A 19,414-nucleotide genomic window follows, 5' to 3' on the forward strand; every position below is an offset into this window, starting at 1 on the left:
TCATCATCGTCATTGCACTGTAATTATGAACAGAAAGGTTTAGGGTATTACTTTTGTATTTAAAGTAATTTCAATATTGAAACCTCAAAAAACCTACCACTGCATCATATGTTGAATCAAAATAAACAAAAAAAGGGAATAAAGTCTGTTTTCAAGAAGACATCTATTGCTGAAAATTTCTTATTTCCAAATAGTCATTTATGGTGTAAAGTATATTCAACTGTTGGCTACTTTAGTGTACCCTCATTTTCATTGGACATTTCCATGTCACCTTTGTAGATATATGATGCTAATCTGGAGTTTTGTTAATCATGTGATAATGGGGTATGGGCTTAACCAGTCATGTCTCAGCGTGTAAACCCCTTGAATGAAAGATATCAAGGAGTCATCTATGAGAAATATGTAATTTCCATGGTTACGACTGTGATAACTCATGTACTAACTCATGTCCTTTCTCCTCTGCTCTTCTCCCTGTACACCAACAGCTGAAACTTGAGTCATCCGTCAGTCAAACTCTTGAAGTTTGCGGATGATACCACCCTCATTGGGCTCATCTCTGACGGGGACGAGTCTGACTACAGGTGTGAAGCTGACAACCTGGTGACCTGGTGTAGCCAGAACAACTTAGAGCTCAATGCTCTTAAGACAGTGGAGATGGTTGTGGACTTCAGGAAGAACACAGCCCCACTCACCCCCATCACCCTGAGTGACTCCCCAGTCAACACTGTGGAGTCCTTCCGCTTCCTGGGCACCATCCTTTCCCAGGACCTCAAGTGGGAACTGAACATCAGCTCCGTCACCAAAAAAGCACAACAGAGGATGTACTTCCTACGGCAGCTGAAGAAATTCAACCTGCCAAAGACAATGATGGTGCACTCCTACACAGCCATCATTGAGTCCATCCTCACTTCTTATATCACCATCTGGTACGCTGCTGCCACTGCCAATGACAAGATCATCCGCACTGCTGAGGTGATCGGCTGCAATCTGCATACTCTCGAGGATCTGCACACCTCGAGGTCCCTGAGGCAAGCGAGGAAGATTGTGGCCGACCCCTCCCACCCTGGACACTCCCTGTTCCAGCTACTCCCCTCTGGCAGAAGGCTGCGGTCCATCAAGACCAAAACCTCACGCCACAAGAACAGTTTCTTCCCATCCGCTGTTGGCCACTTTAACAAGGCCAAGGACTCACACTGACTCTAAATCACAATCTGCACAATGACACCCTGCACATTGCAATTTGCACTATTGTATCATTCTCTTGCACTATCTGTATTTTTAGGTTAGATTGTAAATTATGGCTACTTATATTTTATATTGTATTCCCCTTAGTATTAGCTAGACCCCCCTTAGTATTAGCTAGACTTTGCTTCTTTTTGTATAGTTAGTACACATATTTAAGTTTCAATATTCCTATATGTTTAATGTATGCACCTCCCTGCCAAAGTAAATTCCTTGTTTGTGCAAACATTCATGGCAAGTAAAATCCCTTCTGATTCTGATGTGATGAGCATGTTTATGTATGACAGGGGACACAGAGGACAACAGTAGGATGTTATTGTGTGTGCAAATGTGAAGGATAATGTGTGCATATAGCCTACATCATCTAGATAATATTAAGCATCAATATTTGTACAGCATGTCAAATAATCCTACCCAAAACCATTTAAGAACATTTAAGAATTTCTCATTCAACGTTCCATTTTAAATGTTTTAATTCCTCTGAGAATATACATTTCCAAATCGATTTAAGATGATTCCCTGATCAAATTATGTTGATTGCTTCTGGATTTTGGGTTGTTGTATCACTAGATACCAGATTTTATGATCTATCACGAACCACGGGAACAGGTTGCCCGGGAAACGGCCGCATGGCAACAGGATCAGAGCCTGGGGGTTGTCTGCTGCTAGGTCTGCTCCCATTTTACATCACAGTTTCACTAGATGGTGTGCACGCCACTGAAGGGTACAATTTCTTGAACAGTGGGCTACGTCTCAACAAAACAAACCAGGAAAACTATACGGTTGCCATTTTTTAATGGGTTGTAAAAAGGACCGTGTGGAAATCTGATTTGTGTTGAGGTTACTCTTTGTAGAAGACTTGGGAAATATACAACCCAGCTGTGATGGACATAATGTTTGCGGTGCAGGATGCCTGTGTCTCTGGTCAATGGCTTACTGCAATAATTCTCAGTCTGTGCTGCTTTCTGCCGTCTTGCTTGCCCGCGGGACAAACTGTGGACTATTCTTCGATTGAAAGTGTGGTGAGCAGACAAGGCGACACGGCTCTTCTGAGGTAAGAAAACATGCAAAACAACTGAGCCTCTGGTCTGCATCGACGAAACCCGATTTACAGCGCCATTCTTATGAAGGACCGTAACAGCAATAATACATATTAAATACTCCCCCGATTTATACAAATATATAGGCGGCAGTAGTAAAGTGGGTCATCTTCACCGCGCGACTAACAAAACATTATGTGGGGCGTTTATCTCTACCAATTGAGTTTTAGTTTTTGAAGGATACGTTACACAGTAAGCTATAGCAGTGGACTGCGTACAGCGGCAAACCCTAGCGCCGTCTTTTCCACCATTCAATGTCGAGGAAGATGATGTATCCGTGCTTTGTATTTGTGTGGCTATTCATGAATGTGGGTTGTAGGCTATGTTGTTCTGAATACGCACATTCATAACCGTTTAATTTGAAGTGCATGCGATGTGTGTTACCTTTGTGTTGTTAACCTACAAATTATTGCCCAACCCTCCGTAATGTATTGTAATCGAATTTATGTGATAGCTTTCACATCCCTGAATCAAACAATATTTGGCAATTGAGTTGAATTTTCTTTTGTTTCTATTGATTTGTTATGTTTGTTTTATAGTTTTAAATGAACCTAGTGCCACTTATGGTAAACTGCGTGTTGTAGCCTACCATGACGATTAAACGACAATTCATATAGCTGTGTATATCAAACGTCCAGTGCTTTCCAAACAGATCAGGTTGTAATGTGCGTGTCTTGAAGATGCATTGAAGCCCATTGAGGAAATTATGTATTTTTGATTTGTCAAAATTATTTGTGATTTCAAGTGTGACTAGAAATTTCGAATCCAGAAGATTATCCAATCTGGTTTCGTATACCACAAAAAGAGAACAAATATAAGGGTTAGGGTTACCCCCAACCCATATTTCGCCATAAAATATATTGTAGCTCTCTCAGACAATTTTCTTTCTTTTTTTTGTTGTTGTTGCAATTTCGCCTTTTCTTGTGCTCTACACTGCTATTTTTGTTTCATATTATCGGGCAATAATTTATTAGAGAGGCAGTAGGCCAGAAACTTTTGTCTTCAGCCTATATTTGAGCTGTAAAGTAAACTAATCAGTCTATAGCCATATGAAAGGCTCAACCGGGGGAGTACAAGCATTAGTGCAGAAGAAATCTCTTGCAAATTAGCAATTTTATCATGGAAAAATACCAACAAGGGATCGTAATACGCTTCGTAATAAAATTAGGAACCGAAATAAGGAATCGAAATGTCGAATCCACGGTTCTTCGAAATTGGGAACCGGTTATGAAATGGAACCAGCTTTCGATATCCAACCCTATTCCTGACCAATGGCTATGTTCATCTAGCCTGGCTCTGCCCTCCTATATACTGCCTCTCAATTTTCATTTTGCTTTTGTACTAGGTCTGGGATTTCAGTATATTAGTCGTTTTTTGCAAACCACATTTTTGGTAGTCCAATCAGCAAACAGAGTGAGTGGCTGAGAAAGATGACGTTGCTGTCGTGCGCTAATTTGAGTTGTAGTTCAGTAATGGGGGAGAAATATGCGAGCGAAGCCTTTCGGCCCGTTGTGGCAACACTGCAGAATATCTAGAGGTTAAAGCCGGAGCAAGAACAAGTTTTGTTGGTGGCCATGATGTTGTGGCCCTCCTCCCCACGGGGTTCGGGAAAAGTTAGATTTTCCAGCTATGGCAGCTAGCTCCGTTACAGTAGTGGTGAAGGAGTTGCCTAAGGTGAACGCTAGCGATTGGTTATGGCAGATCAGAGTGACTCTGGGGAGATCCAATTATTTTAAACTTCAACAGAGTACCCGCCTTCAAGGAAGTTAACGCTTGTCAATGGAGCGATCCCAGATCCTCTGTACAAATGAAATGTACGAGGGTCTGGTTAGGACCAGGCTAATGTTCATCTCATTTATGCCTCAAACAGCCTCTTTTAGAGAAGTCAAATTCACTGGTGTCAATCTGAGTTGCTTCAGATCAGAGACAGGAGCTATGTCTGAATTCTTATGGTTCATTGGGCCAGAGATCATCTCTGTGGTTTGAATCACTTCAACAAACAAGTGCAGCTGCCAGCAGGGGCGATTCTAGGATCAAACCTTTGGGGGCGCTCAGCCGCCAATGAGAATGTGACATGGATACCTTGCCTTGTAAAAGTGTTCAACCCCCTTGCTAATAAAGTACTAATTTCACTGGATAAGCATTAATACATGTATTTTTTATTATGCAAAATATTGAATGAATGAATAAAAAAAGTAAGAAAGTCCCTTTCTTCATGAACTACCAGTATCAAATGAAACTATAATGATGTGTCAACAATAAATAAACATTGTTTTAACACGTTAGAGCACTAAAACTTATTTAAGATAATAATTCATAATAATTTGCTTATTTTAATTGTTTATTATTATAATTTTTAGGGGTGCTGAGATTACATTTTGGTATGCTCTAAAAAGAGTCTAAAATTGCCACTGGCTGCCAGAGATGGCAATATTCCACAACAGGATCATTGCGTCAGTGCAGTTCAGCCAGAACTAGGAAGGAAGCAAATTCTTTGGGGAATTGTTTTGGGGGTGTTTTCCCAAGGTTTTCAAAGTAAAAGTGGCTGTAAAGCCGAACTGAAAATTAGTTTTAAGTCCATCACACAACATAAGAATGTGTTGTTAACTACGCATCCAAATTCTAATGAAAAAACAAACAATTATGTTAAATTAGGCTTTGAAATTGTGAGAAAATCTGCAGTCTTCTCTGCTTGATCCTGGGGGGGGGGGGGGGGGGGTGGCGTGTCCCCTGAAGGAACTGAAGCTCCGCCCCCTCGGATTTATTGAATTTAGCAACAACAGCAACAACTAACAAAATCAATTGCAGATATCAGAACAGACCAACCTGCAGTCTCTGAGTGTTTTATGTGTTAATTACTTTGTCTTTGCATCGTACCAGCTGAGTAACAGAATGCAGGTTAAACCGTCTGTGATTTGATGTAGATAGGTGGCTGTGATGTAGATAGGTTGGGTTTTGCCCCGCCTGTACAAAACCTGAGCTGAAAATGGGTGAGAAACTGTTCAACGGTCTAACTCCACATTTCAGTGCGACAACGTTTTAGAGCTTTGCACATGCTTTCAGCAACTAATTTCACACGATATAATGTACTGAGAACCAAATCATGTAATTTGCTTTACAGCACCTTTAATAACAATTGCTGTTTGTCCTTTTATGATCTGAAATGACAAATAGCAAGTCAGAGTGGAATTATAATTTAGCTGTCTGTAGAATTGATGACTATCTCTTTAAGGTATTACTGTACTGTGTTTTTCATGTCATTTCAGTTTATTGTCATCACCAGGATGACTAGGTCCACTGTAAACAATTTGGCAATCTGATAAATGCTTTTCTAAAACTGAATATAGATTTTACTCTTCTTAGTTTTGAGAAGCAGGGATCTAAGAAATAAGCATACATGTTTGAACCACTGACAAACCAATACGGGGGGGAACTAGGGGTATGGAGGGCCTGTTTTTGTAGACCCAGGATCCAGAAGGTAATTTCTACCCCCCCCCCCCCCCCCCCCCCCCCCCCCCCCCTGCTGATTGTAGTGAGTAAAATGTGTGCATTCTCAAGAGGTGACATCCCTCAAGAGGTGGACAATTAGTCAATGCTTCTCTTTTATAGATCGCGTCCCAAGAGGAACACCCGCTCTGTCATGTGTTCATTATTTCATTAGCCTCTTCAATTCTTAATGCTGTGTTACAGTGGCCGTGTGTGTTCCCCTTGCCTGCCGGATTAATATACACATAGGTCCATATTAATAACCAATAAAGGGCTATCAATTAAAAGGGCTAGGGTTTTTTAGAATAAACATACATTATCCACATGTGTAGCAATGTTTCCGCTTTTCTATTGGCACCTATTTTAGTCATTAACAAAAGCCCCTGTATTCTGAACAAGAAACATTTGGTTTTTCTATTATGTTTTGCATGACTGAACACTTGTTGCATGCATGAGGTGTTTTTACAAGTACCAAGGGTCCCTGAGCTACAATGAGGGTGAACATTATAGAGAAGGTTGTACTTTTCAGCACCCTCTCTTTCACTGGTGTAATTAACTGGTGTGATGTCATTGAGGTAAAGATAAATACAAGTGCCTTGTTAATACAGTGTACCCACCGTCATCCAAAATCTGGAAAAGTGAGGGAATAAAAAAGTTGATATGCTGTCCTGAAAAAAGAAATTAAGAAAGCTCTAAAAGCTTTGGAAAGGTCCATAGTAATATATTAAACACATTTTGGCCATCAAAACCATAGGTTCACTACACACAAAAAGGGAAATTCAAGTCATGGTAACCCATCCAAGTTGTGGGAACCCTGTCTACTGTCAGAAAACCCTGAAGTGATAGCAGGGATACAGTTATTGTGTGGGCTATAGAACTGAAAAAGACATCTTTAACTATTTGCCATTTACATTGTAATCATTACCAATGGTAGGGCTATCGGCTCTGTTGTAGTTAGTTGGCCTTAAGTCTCGAATGACTGGCTATCTTGACCTTCTTTCTACAATAGTGTTATGAAATGACCTAGCCTACATTTTTGACCTAGACATTTTAGACTTGTAATGATTCTGTAAAATCAGAGAAACCAGAGAAAGATGTAATATCAAAGGATATTACATAATTGGCCATTGTAAATTGCACTGTTCTATGCATAGTTTTGTGTACCAACCTATACAACTAAACCGGAGTAATATGTCATGTCCTTTAAACAAGGTTGTAGCCACAATTATTGTTATCTAGTGGCGTTGACTTAAAGTAAACTGTTATCCAACCTGTCTTACAGTAGAGGATACAGCAATTTTGAAAATTATGTGATCATCAGTGCAGTTATTTTAAATAGCAAGATGGCACTTTTCAGGACTAGTGTAGTGGGCTGTAAAGATAGGATAACAGGGCTCCGCACATGCGACCAAAATTTGTAAGGGTGCGACTAAAAATGTTCTTAGGTCGCACCGGTGCACCTAACGTCCTCGCATTCGCTGCCTCTCCACAAATGAAGCGTTTGTTCTCCTTTGATGGAACTCGCACTCATGGTTGGATCATATCGTGGACAAAGCCAATCAGAGACAGAGATGGGGCGGGTATTTGCCTCTGATTGGCTTTGGTCCAGATATTCCTGTAGGCCTAAACCGATCCGTGCTGTGTGATTGAAATTGCGACCTGTGCAGCAGAAAATCAGTTACGGAAATCAGCATAACGCCTGGGGGGTATTCGTCGTAGCTTGCTAAGCGGTTTAGCGAGCTAATTTCAGGCTAAGATCAAAAACGCCCCTCTTTTTGGTTCGTGGAAGCAACTTTCGATAAATCACCATAGTAACATATCAATTAGCAGTAACCTGCTCCAGAGCCGGCTAACGTAAGTGTAGCTGGATAAGATTGCCACACCCCCTGAAAATAATTGGCAGCTCCCTTTTTGAGAGACCCAGTTGACCAAGGAGATATATTCTAGTTCGAGTAGCTTTCCATACCAATAGAGTTATTCGCTTTATTTAGAGTTGATCCTTTATTTCACACGGATGAGTTCTTGTTTGAGCGATATCGATTCAGCCGAAATTGACTCATTTATTTGCAAGACCTTTTCGGGCCGTAGCCTACAAATATCACACGCCGCAGCAAGCTTAATGCTTTATGAGCTTATGCTGCTGTATGTGAATATGTAACGCTATGTTTTAAGAAATGTCTTGTCTGTTGTGCCTGTGCTTTTTATGCTTCACTGTGGGAGAGTGGGAAACGTCATATCGATTCCCTTTTATGTCTTGACGTGAAGAAATTGTCAATAAAGCTACTTGAAACTTTTACTGTGCTTCAGACTCTGCATAGCCTTGAGGTTTTTAGCTTCGGGTACATTTTTATACAGAAAACATCGGCAAAGCCGCAGCATGCGTTGCTGTAAGAAAAGTGTTAACCAGCTGATGAATCAATTCATCATATTCCCTGGCCATGTCCCAGTCAATGAAATCAAAGATTAATTTACACATAGACCTACATGCGTATACACATGCGTATACACATATATAGTACATGATATAAGCGCTTCAAGTAGGCCTACATATATCCTCATAAGTGTCTATGAATTTGTATCAATTAGATACTTTTTGGCCTTGTTTTTATACTTGTTCTGAAAGAGTTATATCATTATTTTCGCTAGCAAGATCTCATTCGATGATTAATTTTCATTAAGCCTACTGCCAGCATTCACATTTAAAGAAATGTGATCTGATTGATTGGGGTAATAAGGCACTTAAGATGAGCCTAGCCTATTTTACCAAAATACGCATTTAGCTCATAGGTAATTTTTTACCAAGCTGCCCGTCTTGCTCTGGCAGCGGTGGCGGTGTTTGACTTAGCCATGATAATATACTTATGGTCTTCGTAGATACTCATTATAATAGTTTGCTCGGATGGCGAGAATATCACTGCTCTCTCTTTCGTCTTTTCCGCCATCATACCGTTAGAAAATCACGGTTTTGGTGATCGACCTTTCCTGCCTTTTGAAGTAGGACGTGCTCGTGCACTTTCCCTGATGAGTTTAGCCTGATTATAATTAACCACATGATTTGGATGCGGATCAGCCATCGCCGAACCAATATTTGCGGTTCTCAGTTAGCGCGCTAATGTTAACGGGCTTAAGGGACAATTGATTAACTTAGCTTCAACCCTTACGACGAACGGGCCTCTCCTCTGGGACACACTGGCTGCGATTTGCTGCGAAGCGTCTGGAAGTGCCGCCTTTTTTCTTTCTGCGCCCATGTTATCAAATGGGACCAGCCACACTGGCTGCGAAGCGCCGTGATTGCCTGCGATCTGCAGCGATCGTTTCAGCAGCTGGTCGATTTTTTTCGCGAGATGCTTGCGAAATCGGCTGCAGGATGATAAAATACACCATATTAGTTAATATATGAGAAAAAAAACATGTTATTAAGATTTTACTACATTAATTGTAGACTACGGTGAACATTTGTAAAGTTGTAGACTTTATAAATATTTTTTTATATTACTTTGAAGGCCTACATACAATATTCTCTCTATATAAAACCATGTGGTTACCCTGATAAAAACAAATGAAAATAAACGGAATGATCTGTTGAGCTAACACACCCGTAGTTGTTTTGTTTGTTTGAGAGAAAAGAGTTGTCACGCGTTGCACACAACACAGGCCTACACGCGTGCAGACAGTCTACGGAGAGAGAACCCCCAAGTTGATTTTGAAAATCAGTGAGAAATTCAAGGAGATGGACGACATCAAATTAATTCTCGAAGTTCAAAAGCATGGAGTTATACGACCCCCAGCACCAATTTTACAAGAACAACGTATAGAAGGATCAATGTTGGGATGCTGTTGGGGCGACTGTTGGAATAACACGTTTCCTAAATATAGCCTAGCCTATGCCATGTTTATGTACCATGTCAGTGAAAAAGGAAAGCTCAGAGTAGCTGAAAGGCGTGGTGACCGGCGCGGAGAAATGCGTGTCTGGTGTGAACAGCTTTTGCCTTTGTCGTAGCTGATCGCGGCCCAGGCGTAAGGGCTGGGACACACTGGCCAGGAGGGAAAAGTTTGACACTTCTAAGGGTCCCTGATTGACAGGGGGCCCCGGAAAATAGGTAAAAACTCATATGAAATTACTAATGCTATCTAGTTAACGCAAACCTATTTTAATGGCGTACATTTTTTATCGCGCGATTAACGTTCTTTTTGGCCAAGCAAACTTTGTAGTTTTTTTCACACGCTGCTGCAGCAACTACTGACGTTAGAAAAACTACAACACCACACCGGATCTAGCTACACCGGAAACAAAACAACAGGCATGCCGCACACACTTGTTTGGACTTGCGAGCCGGCTAATGAGTAGTAGCAGAGAATGTCTAATATGGGGAGAACTCCCACTCTCGGGAAACTTCCGGGTTCTGAACTGGTTGCAGTTCCACTGTATTTCCATATGAGGGCACTAACGGTGGAGTGCAGAATGAATGGAGGTCTATGGTAGCCTGACGTTGTCATACTCATAATTCTAGTCAGAATATGAGTCTGAGAACTCTCCGTTGGGCTGTGACTATGGGGCGTGTTTCAACCGAACTCGTAAAACAAATGCCTCTACGTTCAATTGGATAGACCTACAACCAATCAGTGCAACGTAATATGTTGTTTGTTGAAAACGAATTCAACCTGGAGAGTCAGGTGGCTGAATGGTGAGGGAATCAGGCTGGTAATCTGAAGGTCGCCAGTTCGATTCCCGGCTGAGCCAAATGACGTTGTGTCCTTGGGCAAGGCACTTCACCCTACTTGCCTCGGGGGGAATGTCCCTGTAGTTACTGTAAGTCGCTCTGGATAAGAGCGTCTGCTAAATGACTAAATGTAATGTAAATGTATATCTCAGTTGACTTGTTTTCACCCAATACCAATAGCGTAGCCAGAATCTTAGCGGGAGTCAGATGGCTGAGCGGTGAGGGAGTCGGACTAGTAATCAGAAGGTTGCCGGATCGAGTCCCCGCCAAGCCAAATTACGTTGTGTCCTTGGGCAAGGCACTTCACCCTACTTGCCTCAGGGGGAATGTCCCTGTACTTACAGTAAGTCGCTCTGGATAAGAGCGTCTGCTAAATGACTAAATGTAAATGTAAACCCAAGCGGTCTTTCGTGACGTTGTTGATTATGTTACTGTTGATCATCTGTCCATCATCGTATAAAGCCCGCCCTGACAATTTCATTGGTCCGACCAGCTCCTGGTCCGGACATAGTTTGTCCCCAATATCCAATTGGCCTTATTGGCTTGCCAATATCCGCCAATCCAGACCCAACTTCCCGACCAAATTATTTTGTGGGCGGGGCTAAATTGGGCTGGCAGCCAGGCTAAGTCTATGGAGCTATACCCCTCAAAATCCGCTTTTTCTCAGGATATGATTTTTTGTCTAGTAATTTGAATTCTGAATTTGAAAGGGGAGGCAAACAAAATACACACCGCTGGGGGATAGATTTTTTTAAAGTCGCCTTTCTGTTCTAAAAACCCTTTTAAATGTCATTGACGTCATATACGTTGTACGGCCCGAGATACTGCTTGACGGAAAGCTCTGGTTACTGCTACTTTTCTCTTGAGGCATCAACAACACAGCTGACAGGGGAGGGTCTCCCTGTCAATACACATGCTAGAAATAGTTTTGGTTTGCTAATGTTGTTGCTAATGCTCTGATATTCTGGTTCTGCTTCGGATGCCATCAAGCGGGATCTGTGGTCGTAGTCAGTCCTTCACTATCCAATCAGCATTCGTTAGCAGAAAGCTAGCGTGTTATGGGCAACAACGACTTACCCTGTAAGACAGGGGTGTCAAACTCATTTTCACCGAGGGCCACATCAGCATTATGGTTGCCGTCAAAGGGCCAGTTGTAACTACGATGTAACGTCAGTAACGATGTAAAAACATGGTGTTTTTGTTGTAGCTTTTGTGAACATAGGGCCTATTATGCTGCAATTGAAGTCCGCCATTTAATTCTTGGACAATCTGCTGTTTTTCTTGGAGGATAAATTTACATATTTTTCTCAGTGTTTGGTGACAAAATGCAAGCGTGCATAGCGCAAGAGCGCTATAGCGCTAGCGCTTTTTTTGCCCTTCATTTGAACGCAGAATAGCTTTTTGAGCTTTATGTAAAATAAACATTGCCGTTTTCCAATTGGTAAAACCTTGTCTAATGAAGGTGATGTCTTCATCATTTCTGGCTCCAAATTGTCGACAAGGGAAGTAGAAACATGCTAGCTTGGCTGAGTACTCTAACCAAGTTCGAGAGCGATACCAACTTGGGTTGAATGCCCGAGGACCTTGGCTGAAAATGCACATGGGGTACTTTCGCAGAACCGGCTGCATTGGAGTGCTATCATTCAAACCATGCTCGCCTTCACCCAGTTAAACTTTGCGTTTAACACTGATGTGCATACACTGCTTTCTAGAGGCGGGATGTCGTCACTTTGCCGTAACACAATCGAAATGCATGGTGAGAGATGTCGTTTATGGTCATTGCACGCTGTAAAGCAGCGTAGACTTATTTCAATAGCCCATTAAGCTTCCGCGGGCCACATAAAATGACGTGGCGGGCCACATTTGGCCCGCGGGCCTTGAGTTTGACACCTGTGCTGTAAGAAATCGAAAGGACACAAGTACTCGTTCATTCAACTTTTGAACTGTAATCCATGTTAAACATGCAAAAACCACAATCAAATCTGAGATTTTCAACGACAATCAGGTGAAAGAGACAAATGTAGCCGTTTAGCTCCTTAGACTCCCATTCATTTTGCACTCGACCACGATCACTCCCAGTGGAACTGCAAAAAAATTCGGTACAATGGGGCTTAATAGGGAGTGGGCAGGCTCTCCTTAAACAGGCTCTGGTAGTAGGCTAAGTTACGTTTTGAGTGGATGGCGCGTGGGACGCCGAAATGGATGCCAATACAATTCTGAATGGAAAATGTACTTTTAAAAAGTTGGCAAATGGTTCCATTGACAAGACCAAAGTGATCTGTGTGTTTTGTCGTTGTGAACTGAGCTATCATCGCAGCACGGCCAGTCTGAAATACCACTTGATGGCCTAGCACACAGCTGATGCGAATTCTCCGCCCCCTCGTCAAAGTCAGGCGATTGCAATGTTGTTTTCAATTAAAAAAAAACATCCATCTACGCAATCCGATCCACTTTTCCATGTTGATAAGAGCATTAAAATGAGAAAATAATGGCAAAAGAAATCAATGGACAAATTAAAATAGATAAACATGTGCGATTAATTGCGAGTTAACTATGACATTTATGCAGTTAATCCCGATTAAATATTTTAATCGTTTGACAGCACTAGAAATTACATTATATTATATAACATATAAACCGTCATCATTGAGTATATATTTATCTCAAATGTAATAATACAATTCATGATCTCTTTGTTTTTACTTGTGTTTGGCAATAAAAGTTAAAAATCCCCATTGACCAAAAAGTAAACATCCATATTGACCGACCTCCCCCCTGTATTGGCATGAAATGGTTTGCTCCTGCCTTAGCGCAGCATCACTGATGGTGTTTAGTTGCAGTCAGTAGACGTGGTAGTCGCCAGAAATAGTGATCATAATGTCGCCTAGTAAACATAAATCAGGTTTTCAAAAAGGTCAGAGAAAAAAGAGAGAGAGGAAAGACAAAGGAGAGGTTTTCAATCTCGAACCCAGTTTTTCACCAAAAAAGGTGGGTAGCTAGTAGTCTGTAACTGTGTCTACTACCGCGCACTTTACAAAGTACACTGCAATACAGTGCACTTACATCTGTAGTGCACTCCTTCGCTGAGTAGTGCTGTTTCAAATGGAACACTTAAGTTAACTACTTGGCGGGAAGTGACGGACGCAAATCTGATTGTGACGCCTGTGAAACTAAACCTGCTTGTATTTCTGTGTTGTCACTAAGCATGAATAAAAACTGAACCTGACAAAATGAATGCGCTTCTCGCCATGTTATTGTCCCTAGTCTACTCCTTTCTCCACCCCATTTGGAAATTGCGACACCTCCACAATTGTGGCAGGAACCTCTGATTTCCGGCTGCACTCAAGATAGTATGTACAGTTCCTTGTGATTTTGCCTTACCCTCACAGCCTAGCCTCATGTAGGCTAGTAGTTGCAATGACATTCTCAATTATCTTTGTCAGAAGTAGCCTACTTCTTTGCAGTCCACATACACACCATATGGAAATAAAACATGACAAATCTGTACATGTATATCCCTAGATTTCAATTTGTTTTAAGAATTATCTACTGAAATCATATGCATCATCTGCTTGAATCCACACAGTAATAGGCCTACCTTGACTGACTATACTTTTACACATATCTGTTGTAGTCAGGTTTACCCTGATACAAGAATCAATTAGCAATGGAACACACAGGCATATTAATTATTGTTACAAACATTCATCAAGTCTAATATAAATCAGAAAAGGCAATAAAAGGCTACAAAACCTCAATGTCAACATTTTATTGATTTAATGACCTACATATTAATATATGAATGTAATCTTCCCTTCCCCTCTCCACACTCCCCTGTATTTTGATGGCCACAGTGACCTGAGGGTGGATTTCAGGCTCTCCAGGGAGTCCTTCAGTGCCCTCATGGCTGTGCTGGGCACTGACTGACCACGGTTGGGGCCCCGAGATCTCCTGCCTAGTTTTTCTTTTCTGGTTTGCCAGCGCCACCTCTCGGGTGGTGGCCAGGGCCTTCGACATGCCCCGGGCCTCCGTTCACCGGTGTACAGGGTGAGTTTGCAGATCTCTGCGCTCTTGTCCACAGTTGTCCGGCATCCTACTGCAGAGGAACTCCCACGCCCAGGTGTTCGCTTTGCCCGTCTCGCTGGTTCAGCAGCCTTGAGCAGAGTGGTGGGGGCTATTGATGCCTGCCACGTCAGGGTGAAGCCCCTAGCGGAGGATGCTGCCTGTTATTTCAACAGAAAGCTGTTCCACTCCATCCAGCTGCAGTCCATCTGTGATGACCATTGTAAATTCATCGACTTGTTTGTGGCCTGCCTGTCCCAACCCATCTGCATCATGACCCCCTTCAGACAGCCTGTCCGCAACCACATCCAAGCACGCTACAACTGCTGCCTGTCAAAGGCGAGTTGTGTCGTGGACAGATTCTTTTGAAGGCTCTGGAGGTGGATGTGAGGTTTGTGCCAGAAGTCATTGTGTGCTGCACTGTGCTCCACAACATCTGCCTCACCAACGGTGACCTGCTGGAGCCAGATGCGGATGTGGGGAGGGCAGCAGCGGACCAGCCAGCACAAGACCCAGCACCAGCACCTCAAGGAAACGTCTCTGGGGCAGAGAACAGAAACATAATAGCTATTTAAATGAACACATTAAGGGACCTATCTTGCACCCAGCGCAATTGACTTAGTCAACAACGCAAGTGTCATTCCTAGTTTGCACTCGACGCAAAGCCGACTTTTCCCTCCACAGACGCATGTTGAAATGACTTTGCGCTCCCGTGGGCGGTTCAGCGAAAAAGGAGGGGTGTTCCGGCGCAAACGTTCCCTGGTGCTATTTTGCAGTTTCCGAAAAACAGTTCCGCCACTGACCAGGAAAAACGTGGTCTAACGTCAATGGTGTATTATTCAAATGCTATTTTAAGGGCGCAAGCTTGGTCCGTGCGCACTGCTGGCGAGGCCAGGGTCTTCTTTCTGCGAAGCTACGTTACATTGTTTTTATTTATGCCATGTCACATTTCTTCAATGATTATATAAAGATTTTCATGAGAAAATCTGATGTATGTGAACTTGATTTGTAACAATTGTGGCAATTTCCTCCCACTCCTGTTGAACCGAAGCTAATTTGGGTGGGTTTCTTCTCCCATCTCCATCAGATCAGAATCAGAATTCGGTTTATTCGCCTTGTAGCCTATGTTACACAAACACGGAATTTACTGTGGCAGGAAGGCGCAAACAATAAACATATAGGGCCTACCGTTTCTTAAATTAAGTAAAAAAGTACAATAGTTCAACTAATTCTAAGAACTAAACAATTTAAAAATATAACATTTTAAAAAACAAAATATACATAAAAATAAGAATTTGAATGAGCAGCATGAGCGGGCAATTTAGTGCAATGAGAAAACTGCTCTGCCTTTCCAATACAATGTCATTTCTATATCTTTTACGGCCCTGACGAGAACTTCGGTCTCCTCGGCTGTGAACCGCTCCTGGCGTGCGCCTGGCAAATCCGCCTTTATAATAGCAATCCGCCATGGAACAAGCGCTGCACTTAAAGGGAATGTGAGACGATACTCTGATTGGTTTATTGCACGTTACGCCCAAACCACACCCAATAGTAATGTAGCTCCTTCAGACCAACCCATTTTAGATTTGCACCAGGCGCAAAGTCATTTATCCCGCCGGTATAATAGCAACAGCCCACAAAGTTACTTGCGCTTTGCGTTTTGATACTTGCGTTTCAGATCGTCAAAATAGGGGGGTAAATGTTTATAGGGGGTTCTGAACACCTGAATTCCCCTATAATTGGCAAACAATCAAAGAGTTTGTAATAATTTTTAACCAATTTCTTTGGTCAATATACCTTTAAAACGCCACATTTTTGTCCTTGAGACCCCCCACAAAAACCTTGAACCCTTTACCTTTCAAATATATGCAGTTTGAAACTAAAATATAAATAAGCATTTTATAAGAATATAACTAACCCCTTGCATATTTCAGTCTTTGACTGAGGTTTGAGCTCCTAACATCCCGCCCATTAGCAAATAACATCTACTAATATGATAAGGGTATGGTATTTCAGTGATCACTATTGACTTCCTAGAAAAGTCAAACAGGCCTCAGTCCCGTGTTTATAAATAACTCAACACTCTGAAGTGACCAGGCTTTATTAATTTTTCTGAGCGGCAAACTTCTCCAAAAGGGCGAGGAGGCGCTCCTCTCTGGCGGCTGCCTCCCTTTCTCTGGCGGCTGCCTCCCTCTCTCTCCGCTCCTCTCTGGCGGCTGCCTCCCTCACTCTCCTCTCCTCACTTTCAGCAGATTGAACCTCCTCTCTTTCCACCATCTCTCTGTGGCGACTCTCTTCCCTCTCCAGGGCCTGTCTATAGCGCCTCTCCTCTTTTGACAGTCGCCTCTCTTGCCTCTCTCTCCCTGGCCTCCTCTATCAGCCTCTGCTGCTCCTCCATCCCCTCCACGCCTCAGAGAAGCTCCTGGAACTGCTTTTTATGAGCTCCACAACCTCCACAGTGGTGGGGGGGATTTATTGAAGGAACGCCGAGGGATTAGGGCCCTCGTATCATCGTCTGTCCCTAAATGTGTGAAATGTAAAAAAAAACACAACGACGATTCAAATCAAATCAAATTTATTTGTATAGCCCTTTTTACACGCAAGCATGTCACAGAGGGCTTCACATACGCCCATAGAACTGCCCCTCAACCAACCTAAACCCTCAAGGAAGACAAGGAAAAACTCCCAGAAAAACTCCCAATGGGAGAAAAAATTGAAGAAACCTTGGGAGGAGCAATTCAGAGAGGGATCCCCTCCTCCAGAGACGGTTGGTAGGAGAGAGGAGCAGAACACAAGCTAAACATAGTCATACAGTGTCAATGGGTTTTGAAACACCAAAACCCATTGTTCGCCTTTATAGACGTTGGATGGGACCGGGAAACTCGCTGTTGGCCGTCATGGAGACTGGATTCCGGGTGACGACCTGGTCCAACGTTGGCAGACCGACGACCAAGCAGGTCCTGACAGCTCCAACCCCCCACGGGACAGAGAGAGGAGAGCAGGAATTAGAGAATGCCAGGAGCAGCTAACAGTTACAGTCATGATAGAATGAGATCCCCACCGGTCAAGTGTGGACTAGTGCAGCAATTTAACAGAGCTAAAAAGGATATTTGATGCAGCCCCACACACCAAAACAGCGACAGCCCCCCTCGGTTGGAACATGAAATCTGTTCCAGGGGAAAGAACTCTAAAATAGGTTATACTTATACGAATAAGGATGAAAACAACCAGTCCCCCGTTGTCTCCAACTAGTAATAAAAACTATAATAGTAACAAGATACAGTAACCGGTTTACTTTATTTGTAACATCTAGATGGGCAATGTGAACATAAGCTATAATTACAATTTAATGACATGTGATACACACATAGGCAAGCACACACCCCAGGTTTACATAGAAAGTACACACATACTTCCTTTTAACAGTCATAGAATTGACTAAACAAGAACGTTTTTAATCTAGTTTTAAATGTCGAAACAGTATCAGCCTCCTTAATTGAGATGGGTAATTTGTTCCAGAGAAGAGGTGCTCTATATGAGAACGCCCTACCTCCAGCTGTTTTTTTCTTAACTTTGGGTATTACCAGATAGCCGGCATCTTGAGATCTTAGAGTCCTAGCGGGGCAATAGGGTGCAAGGAGACCAGAGAGGTACAGTGGTGCCAATCCATGCAGAGATTTGTAAGTTAGTAGTAAAACTAAAAAAACGATTGAAAGCTACAGTTATTTCTAGAATGACAAATGGCGGATCCTAGCTTAGATACCTATCGTAACGGTATTAATTGAGCGGTGGGACCACCAGGCGGTTGTCTGAAGAAGACCGTAGGTGACGGGTGGGGGTGTAAGGCTGCAGGAGAGACTTGATGTAGTCGGGTGCAGTCCCGTTCACTGCTCGGAAGGTCAGTACCAGGGTCTTGAATCTGATATGGGCATTGATGGGTAGCCAGTGGAGAGAGATGAGGAGCGGGGTTACATGGCAGCATCTGGGTAGATTGTAGACCAGGCGGGCCTCCCCATTCTGAATCCTCTGAAGAGGGCAGGTTGCACATTCTGGGAGACCAGCGAGCAGCGATTTGCAGTAGTCCAACTTGGAGAGAACCAGTGTTTGGACTAGCAGCTGGGTGAAGTGCTCAGACAGGTATCTCCTGATCTTCCGGATGTTGTAGAGGGTGAATCTACAAGACCGGGAGACTGCGGCAATGTGGGCCGTGAGGGAGAGCTCGTCAACCATGGTAACCCCAAGGTTCCTGGCAGAGGATGAAGGGGTCACCGTCGCAGATCCCAGGGTGATTGACGGATCGTGGGAGATGGAGGGTTTAGCCGGGATGATGAGAAGTTCTGTTTTGGCGAGGTTCAGCTGGAGGTGGTGCTCCGTCATCCAGGCGGAGATGTCTGTGAGGCAGGCCTCAATCCTAGCTGAGATCCCCAGATCAGTCGGGGGGAACGACAGGTACAGCTGCGTGTTGTCAGCGTAGCAGTGGTAGGTGAAGCCATTGGAGGTGATGATTGGTCCAAGCGAGGTGGTGTACAGAGAGAAGAGGAGGGGTCCAAGGACGGAGCCCTGTGGGACACCAGTGGAGAGCTGGCGAGGGCCTGACAGTTTGCCTCCCCAGGAGACCTGGTAGGATCTTCCCGACAGGTAGGATGAGATCCACTGTATCAAACGCTGCAGAAAATGTATCAAAGCTGCAGAAAGGTCCAGCAGAGTGATGACGGATGACCCGGAAGCCGCTCTGGCAGACTGGAGGGCAGTGGTGACTGAAAGGAGGGCAGTCTCTGTGGAGTGGCCAGTCTTGAAGCCCGC

At 43.2% G+C, this 19,414-nt stretch overlaps 1 protein-coding gene across 2 annotated transcripts in view; it reads left to right on the forward strand.

The window, feature by feature from the left end:
• The first annotated feature begins 1,946 nt into the window (after positions 1-1,946).
• Positions 1,947-19,414, forward strand: part of negr1 (neuronal growth regulator 1) — a 218,204-nt gene continuing 200,736 nt past the window's right edge. For both annotated transcript variants that reach the window (XM_047036986.1, XM_047036987.1), the window contains exon 1: positions 1,947-2,296. In XM_047036986.1, the coding sequence (XP_046892942.1) occupies positions 2,127-2,296 (170 nt within the window). In that variant the 5' untranslated portion in view covers positions 1,947-2,126. The remainder of the gene's footprint in view (positions 2,297-19,414) is intronic.

This window comes from Hypomesus transpacificus, chromosome 16 (assembly GCF_021917145.1).
Source record: "Hypomesus transpacificus isolate Combined female chromosome 16, fHypTra1, whole genome shotgun sequence".
In the NCBI taxonomy this organism is placed as follows: domain Eukaryota; kingdom Metazoa; phylum Chordata; class Actinopteri; order Osmeriformes; family Osmeridae; genus Hypomesus; species Hypomesus transpacificus.